Here is an 8842-nt window from a genome sequence, read left to right on the forward strand (position 1 = left end):
CAGCACATTTTACAACCCAGCTGTGGAACTTCAGTGAGCTCCATAATTCATTGGACAGTGACCATTTTTTTGTTATTTTGGTTCTGTACTCTAGCACTTTGAGTTTGAAAGGATACAATGAGGGTGAAGTGCAGACTGTCAGCTTTAATTTGAGGTTATTTTCATACATATCGGATGAACTGTTTAGAAATGACAGCACCTTTTGTACATGGTCCCCCCATTTTAAGGTACTACAAGTATTTGTTAAATTGGCTTCACAGATGTGTGTCGTTAGGCAGGTGGATTCATTTGTGTCGTTAGTGAATGCAGGAGAGCTGTTGATGAATAGTATTGATTCTAGACTTTGCTATTGCCTTTTGGAGGTTGTTGTTGGGGTGTGACAACATGAGGAAGACAGCAGTATCGATGCAAATGAAGCTGGCCGTCATAAGGCTCAGAAATGAAAATCAATCAATCAGGAACATTGCAAAAACCCTGGCCATGCCCAAGTCAACAGTTTGGTTCATCATTAACAAGAAAAAAACAACCGGTGAACTCAATTATGTCAAAAGACCCGGTAGACCGAGGAAGACCACTGTAGTGGATGACCGGAGAATACTCTCTATGGTGAAGAAAACCCCCCTGACAACAGCCCAACAGATCAAAAACACTCTCCTGGATGCAGGTGTAGATGTGTCAAAGTCTACCATACGTAGAAGACTACACCAGCAGGACTACAGAGGGTACACTACAAGATGCAAACCACTGATAAGCCTGAAGAACAGAAAGGCGAGATTAGTTTGCTAAAAAGCACCTAAAAGAGCCCCAAGAGTTCTGGAAAAAAAGTATTGTGGACAGATGAGACAAAGATGAACATGTACCAGAGTGATGGAAAGAGGAAAGTGTGGAGAGGAAAAAAAGAAATGCCCATGATCCAAAGCATACCACCTCATCCGTGAAACATGGTGGAGGGGGTGTTATGGCTTGGGTTTTGTATGGCTGCCAGTGGAACAGGCTCACTTGTCTTCATCGATGATGTGACTGCAGACAGAAGTAGAACAATGAATTCTGAAGTCTACAGAAATATTTTATCTGCTCAGATAAAACCAAATGCCTCAACTCATTGGACGGCACTTCATCATGCAACAAGACAATGACCTTAAACATACTGCTAGAGCAACGAAGGGGTTTTTAATGGCCAAAAAGCGGAAAATTATTGACTGGCCGAGTCAATCACCGGATCTGAATCCAATTGAACATGCATTTTACATGCTGAAGAGGAGACTGAAGGCAATAAGTCCCCGAAACAAGCAGGAACTGAAGATGGCTGCAGTACAGGCCTGGCAGAGCATCACCAGGGAAGATACCCAGCGTCTGGTGATGTCGATGCATCGCAGTCATTGCATGCAAAGGATATGCGACCAAATATTAACAATGATTACTTTATTCTACATTATGTTAAACTGTCCAATGTTTTTTTTATGCCCGAAAATGGGGGGGGACCATGTACAAAAGCTTATATATTTTTTAAACGGTTCATCTGATATGTATGAAAATACCCTCAAATGAAAGCTGACAGTCTGCACTTCACCCTCATTATCATTGTATCCTTTCAAACTCAAAGTGCTGGAGTACAGAACCAAAATAACAACAAAATGGTCACTGTCCAATGAATTATGGAGCTCACTGTATATGACTATATTCAGCCTTCACCAGTCTTTATAAGCGCTTCCCTTCTGGTCAGTTCAATCCACGTAACTTGTGTGTGTTGTGTCTGTAGAAGTCTTCTGGGGCTCTGGAGCAGGAGGTGCGGGAAAGAGCAACTGTCCTACAGACTGAGTTTGAGAACGTTGTCCACGACGACAACGACTCTATCCAAGCAGCCAAGAGAGGTGTGTTAAATTTGCACACAAGAAAAGACAAGGCAATAAGATGAGAGTTTGAAGACAAAGGAAAACTTGTGCATGTGCAGGAGAGCTTAAAAAAAAACTGAGGGGATAGTATGGTACCTCCCCCTTTCAAATGTTTATAATTTTAATTTTAAAAAATTAACAGAATCCTAACATTAAAAAATAAAAATAAATCGTTGGGAATAACACAAAGGAATAAAACAGATTTAAGCACATCAAGTAAAATGCATAATCAAAATGCGTTACAAATACAGTAGGTGGGACCAACTTCACCCAACATTGCTGGGTTAAACGGACATAAAAAGGGAATAATTCTTTGTTGAACATGGTAATTGGCATTACAGTATATAGCAGGAAAGTTTGGATACAGAATAAAAAGAAACTCTTCCTCACTATAAGAATAATATCCTCACAAACAGTTTGTCTGGTTGGCTGGTTAAACTCCTGTTTTGTGGTCCTCATTTTAAAGTGATTTTCCCACCGCTCTTTCCTCTTGCTTTAGCCTTGCAGTCGTTCCTGCGGGCGTACACTGCCTACCCGTCCAACATGAAGCACATCTTCCATATCAAAGCCCTGCACCTGGGCCACGCCGCCAAGAGCTTCGGCCTGAGGGACGCCCCACAGGGCCTGGTCACCGCCCCTGCCAAGGGCTCCAACAAGGACAAGGGACAGGCCAAGGACAAGAGGTGAGCCTAAACACTGCTGCACCGCTAGCATTACTGAACTGTCACTTTTTTACTGCCATTCATATATACAGTACCAGTCAAAAGTTTTGACACACCTACTCATTCAAGGGTTTTTCTTTTATTTTTATTATCAATTGGGTTGAGGTCGGGTGATTGTGGAGGCCAGGTCATCTGATGCAGCACTCCATCACTCTCCTTCTTGGTAAAATAGCCCTTACACAGCCTGGAGGTGTGATGGGTCATTGTCCTGTTGAAAAACAAATGATAGTCCCACTAAGCGCAAACCAGATGGGATGGCGTATCGCTGCAGAATGCTGTGGTAGCCATGCTGGTTAAGTGTGCCTTGAATTCTAAATCAATCACAGACAGTGTCACCAGCAAAGCACACCATCACACCACCACCTCCATGCTTCACGGTGGGAAACACACATGCGGAGATCATCCATTCACCTACTCTGCGTCTCACAAAGACACGGCAGTTGAAACCAAAAATGTCAAATTTGGACTCCAGACCAAAGGACAGAATTCCACCGGTCTAATGTCCATTGCTCGTGTTTCTTGGCCCAATCAAGTCTCTTCTTCTTATTGGTGTCCTTTTAGTAGTGGTTTCTTTGCAGCAATTCGACCATGAAGGCCTGATTCACGCAGTCTCCTCTGTACAGTTGATGTTGAGATGTCTGTTACTTGACCTTTTGTGAAGCATTTATTTGGGCTGCAATTTCTGAGGCTGGTAACTCTAATGAACTTATCCTCTGCAGCAGAGGTAACTCTGGGTCTTCCTTTCCTGTGGTGGTCGACATGAGCCAGTTTCATCATAGCGCTTGATGGTTTTTGCAACTGCACTTTAACAAACTTTCAAAGTTCTGGACATTTTCCCGGATTGACTGACCTTCATGTCTTAAAGTAATGATGGACTGTCGTTTCTCTTTGCTTATTTGAGCTGTTCTTGCCATAATATGGACTTGGTATTTTACCAAATAGGGCTATCTTCTGTATACCACCCCTACCTTGTCACAACACAACTGATTGGCTCAAACGCATTAAGAAGGAAAGAAATTCCACAAATTAAACTTTTAACATGGCACACCTGTTATTTGAAATGCATTCCAGGTGACTACATCATGAAGCTGGTTGAGAGAATGTCAAGAGTGTGCAAAGCTGTCATCAAGGCAAAGGGTAGATACTTTGAAGAATCTCAAATATAAAATATATTTTGATTTGTTTAACACTTATTTGATTACTACATGATTCCATATGTGTTATATCAATTTGTTGATGTCTTCACTATTATTCTACAATGTAGAAAATAGTAAAAATAAAGAAAAACCCTGGAATGAGTAGGTGTGTCCAAACCTTTGACTGGTACTGTATATATATCTCTGCTCAGTGAGGAAGCTGCCTTTTTTTTGCTTTTGAAATAGCAGCCATTCCTGTCCCTCTGGGTGTAGAGAGGTTGTCTGTCTAGACCCCCAGAGGACGATCCGTATGGCAGGCGTGGCCGTTGCTAGGTGTCTCTGACACTGGACCTGCCTCAATTTTTTTTACATTTACATTTGAGTCATTTAGCAGACGCTCTTATCCAGAGCGACTTACAGTTACTGAGTGCATACATTTTTCATACTGGCCCCCCGTGGGAATCGAACCCACAACCCTGGCGTTGCAAGCGCCATGCTCTACCAACTGAGCTACACGGGACTACACTCTCTACTCTCACACAGCTATTAGTGGTCGTCTGAGGGATCCCCCTGAGGCTCAGCACTCAGGTCCTGGCCTGACTGGCTTCTGGCTGGCTGCTTGGCCTAGACTCGCCCTCCAGACAGACTCAGGCAGCGCAGCACAGTCGGAGAGAGGGAAGTAGGGTCAGCTCAGCAGGGTGCCGTAGTGCTCATTAGCCTGGTGAATATGGGAGACATGTTAGTATATTATGCGCTGCTTGGACTGATTTTAGCGTGTGCTCTCACTTCTACAGCAAGCTAGCAGCTAGCACCTGCTATAGATTAATGCGGTCTGGCTGACAGTCAGCTCAGTTGAACTTGTTTGGTTTCGGCGAGCTAGGTTTGTAGAATGATTCCTCGCCCATCACCTTGATGTAAGCGTGTGGTTCAGGTAGTTATTTTCCTGGGTGTGTCCCAAATGGCTCCTTATTCCCTATATAGTGCACTACTTGTGCCTCATTTCCCAGAGCCTTCGTAGCATTAAGATCAGTTTTAGAACATTTACATTACATTTACGTCATTTAGCAGATGCTCTTATCCAGAGCGACTTCCAGGAGCAATTAGGGTTAAGTGCCTTGCTTAAGGGCACATCGACAGATTTTTCACCTAGTCGGCTCGGGGATTAGAACCAGCGACGTTTCGGTTACTGGCACAACGCTCTTACCCACTAAGCTACCCAAGAACCGTCTTACCATGCGTCTTTAGTAATTTCCCAAAACCATTATTACTAAAGTTGCATTTGAAAGCGTTCATTATTTACCGACTGCTTCAGATGATGCTTTTTTGCCCTTCCTAGTCACTTTATACACAGAAGATCTAAGTTAAACACAGAATTAAGAGGTTTGTCTGTCGCGCTATGACGGCCGATAACTTCAGAACGAAGTTGACAAAAAAATACAACGTTGCCAATGTCTTTGCAATTGTTACAAACAAGCAAAGAATAAAACAATGTTTCAAATGAAAACCGAGATGACTGTAAAAGATCAATGCACTATAGGCTTCGTAGGCCTGTATATTTAAATCACATTGAAATCAATTGTATGCTAATTCTAGGCTAATTGCCTCAATATATTTCATGATGTGTAACGTGGCATCTTGATTTAGTGTATTATTATAGGGTGAGCTTTTAGAATAAACTGCCTCAATATTTGCAGCCATAGGTGGTAATACAGTGCCTTGAGAAAGAATTCACACCCCTTGATTTTTTCCAAAATGTCTTGTTACAGCCTGGATAGAATACACACAATAACCCATAATGTCAGAGTGGAATAATATTTTAAGAAATATCTTGAGTCAATAAGTATTCAACCGCTTTGTTATGGCAAGCCTAAATTAGTTTAGGAGTAAAAATGTGCTGAAGTTACATAATAAGTTGCATGGACTCACTCTGTGTGCAATAATAGTGTTTAACCCCCTAGAGTCGATTTCCATGCCCCCGCGGAAATCAGTCAGCATAATAAAAAAATCACCATTAAATATCCATCAGTTTAAGCAGGAGATATATTTTTTTGTATTGGATGTGTCTCAATCCACCGCATCCGCCTATGTCGCACGTCCGCATCTGCGGTGAAAGGTGACAGAGCTAGAGCGGTGTTTGTCAGACCATGAGACATCCCATAAATCGGTCTTCTCACAAAATCGTTGTAGCGTCCGAACGGTTTGGTCTACAAACTATTATGGAAAGATGACTCTCACGAACACGATGGTGTTCTCTATTTTGCGCTACGACCTCCAAGTGTCAGGAGACTCGTCTGAAGTCGGTAAAGCCAATCTGCCAACTTCTGTCTGTCGGTACAGCAAATCTGCCAACTTCTGTCTGTGCGTCCGACCCGTTTGGGCTACACACTAGTATGACCATTCTGTGCAAGGGTGAGACTCTCACGAACATGTGCAGGCCATACAAGACTCGACTGAAGGTCCCTCGGTACCAGTTGAAAAAATTAATGGAAGTATATATGGGGTTAAATACATGTCTAAAAATAAACATGTTTCTTGATATTTATTTTGTCTCAGATATAGGAGAGACACTTCAGAACAAACTTCCTTTTGATATTTTTTGGGAACTATCTTTTCCATGTAGTGAATCTGCTATTCAATGCATTTGTATGGGCTAATAGCAGTAAGACCAAAAATGTATGTTTCATCAAATAATTTTGTATATTTTTTGAGGGGGATACTTCAACGGGTCTTAAAATTCAAAATCCAATGGCTAAATGATCCTTGGTATGACCTTAAAACAATTCCATATAGCTTAGTAGAACCTCCCCCTTCCCCGGCTTAGACAGGGCTTAGACTCTGAGTGGTTAACATGATTGTTGAATGACTACCTCATCACACATACAATTATCTGTAAGGTCCAATGCCCCACAAAGAAGGGCAGCTATTGGTAAAAAATAAATTAAAAAAAAGGCTGAGATTGAATATCCCTTTGAGCATGGTGAATCAATACACCCAGTCACTACAAAGATACAGGCGTCCTTCCTAACTCAGTTGCCGGAGAGGAAGGAAACCGCTCAGGGATTTCACCATGAGGCCAATGGTAACTTTAAAACAGAGTCTAATGGTTTGTGATAGACTGAGGATGGATGAACAACATTGTAGTTCCACAATACTAACCTAAATTATATAGTGAATAGAAGGAAGACTGTACAGAATAGAAAAATTATCAAAACATGCATCCTGTTTGCAATAAGGCACTAAAGTAAAACTGCAAAATATGTGGCAAAGAAATGAACATTATGTTCAGAATACAAAGCGTTATGTTTGGAGCAAATCCAACAACACATCACTGAGTACTACTCTTTATATTTTCAAGCATGGTGGTGGCTGCATCATGTTATGGGTATGGTTGTCATGGGCAAGGACTATGGAGTTTTTTAGGATAAAAATAAACTGAATAGAGCTAAGCACAGGCAAGATCCTAGAGGAAAACCTGGGAGACAAATTCAACTTTTAGTAGGACAATAACCTAAAACAAAAGGCCAAATATACACTGGAGTTGCTTACCAAGACGATATTGAATGTTCCTGAGTGGCCTAGTTATAGTTTTGGCTTAAACGGCTTGAACATCTATGACAAGACTTGAAAATGGCTGTCAACCAACTTGACAGAGCTTGAAGAATATTGTGTGAATTTTGAATTCGGGCTGTAACACAACGAAATGTGGATTAAGTCGAGGGGTATGAATACTTTCTGAAGGTACTGTCTCTAGGAGCTGATCTGTCGTCAGTATTGAGGAAAAATGCTAGGTAAGATTTGAATGGAGAAAGCGGATCCGAGAGCAGCGCTGCTTTTCTTTCGATCCTATCAATATCGGCACATGGTCTAACGACGCACTAAGCAAATGTTCTCTCTACTTGCTTGTTTGGGAAACACTCTTAAAAAGTTGGCTCATGAATAGCTATGCATCTGGCACGGTCATCGTAATGCTCAAGTTACATTGCAACTGAGAAACGAGGACAGGACTAAACGAACTAACTCCTCACCGTGCCGAAGTGCAATTTCAACTGTCGTAAATTGAACTTGAACCATTTCAATTTTGTTTTATGTTTTGATATGCCAACATGGGTCTAGGTCATTTGCTGTGCTTTCAAAGTCATTGGTGTATTTGTGAGACCGATACAGACAGTCTATATTACAAACTTAATTTAAGAAAAGCTTTTTGCGTCTTAATGAAAACAGACAAACATTATTAATAATTAAAATGTATTAATTGAACACGCTAACCACATGTATCTAAGAGAGAACAGTGTTATTGTGAAGTGGTTACTGAATAAACTTAAGTTAGACATTACATTCCCACCACCAGCTGCCCAATTAAACAACATAACAATATACAATAAAGCCTTCACTTTCTCTGCTTCACCCTCCCTCTTCAGTCACTAAAGAATGGTCGCCTTGACCTTTTTGAGCGCCACCACTTGCTAACGGCCGCAGCCAAAAATGTACTTTTTTGTACACCAGCCACTGTGGCAGGTCGATTTTTACCATAATAGCTAGCCATAGCCTACAGACAATGCAAATGCCTCAGCAACTCCTGGCACATTAAATTTCAGCTCTGGGCCAATGGGCCCGCAGACATGCTGGGAAGAGGGTAAAATGTGCATTCTAATAGGCTTTTGCCCAACATTGGAATGATATTCTAATATTATAGATTTCCATAACCTAAATAATTACATATGCGATGCCAAGCCAGCCATATCATTGTTTGAAACCTGGACGTTTTACATAGCCTATCTCACCTTGCTTTTAATAGCCTACAGCCAAAATCCCACCATAGGAAAAAAAGCGAAAATTTCCTGATATGCCGTTGAAACCAGCAGTTCTTCTTCCACTGTCCAAAGTCGGGTTGAATGGCGGGAGCCCGGTTACCGGGATTTACCGCCCAAAACCACTCCCCTTTCCCAGGATAAGTAGCTGTGAGAAACCGGTAAATAATAGTAAATTATTTATATGAACAGCATGGCGTGAAATGGAACTGTTAAATGATAGGCGATGTCTAAATCTGGCTTCTCTACGGCCTCTGCATGATGAATCATCAACGCTCAGGGTG

At 41.6% G+C, this 8842-nt stretch overlaps 1 protein-coding gene across 1 annotated transcript in view; it reads left to right on the forward strand.

Annotated features, from left to right (window-relative positions):
* The window catches only part of ddx31 (DEAD (Asp-Glu-Ala-Asp) box polypeptide 31), a 46193-nt gene that overhangs the window by 21690 nt on the left and 15661 nt on the right, over positions 1 to 8842 (forward strand). Inside the window, exons 19-20 of the mRNA XM_084177409.1 lie at positions 1760 to 1871; positions 2392 to 2575. Of these exons, the coding sequence (XP_084033535.1) occupies positions 1760 to 1871; positions 2392 to 2575 (296 nt within the window). The remainder of the gene's footprint in view (positions 1 to 1759; positions 1872 to 2391; positions 2576 to 8842) is intronic.

Source organism: Coregonus lavaretus (assembly GCF_964263955.1).
Source record: "Coregonus lavaretus genome assembly, chromosome: 14".
NCBI lineage: Eukaryota > Metazoa > Chordata > Actinopteri > Salmoniformes > Salmonidae > Coregonus > Coregonus lavaretus.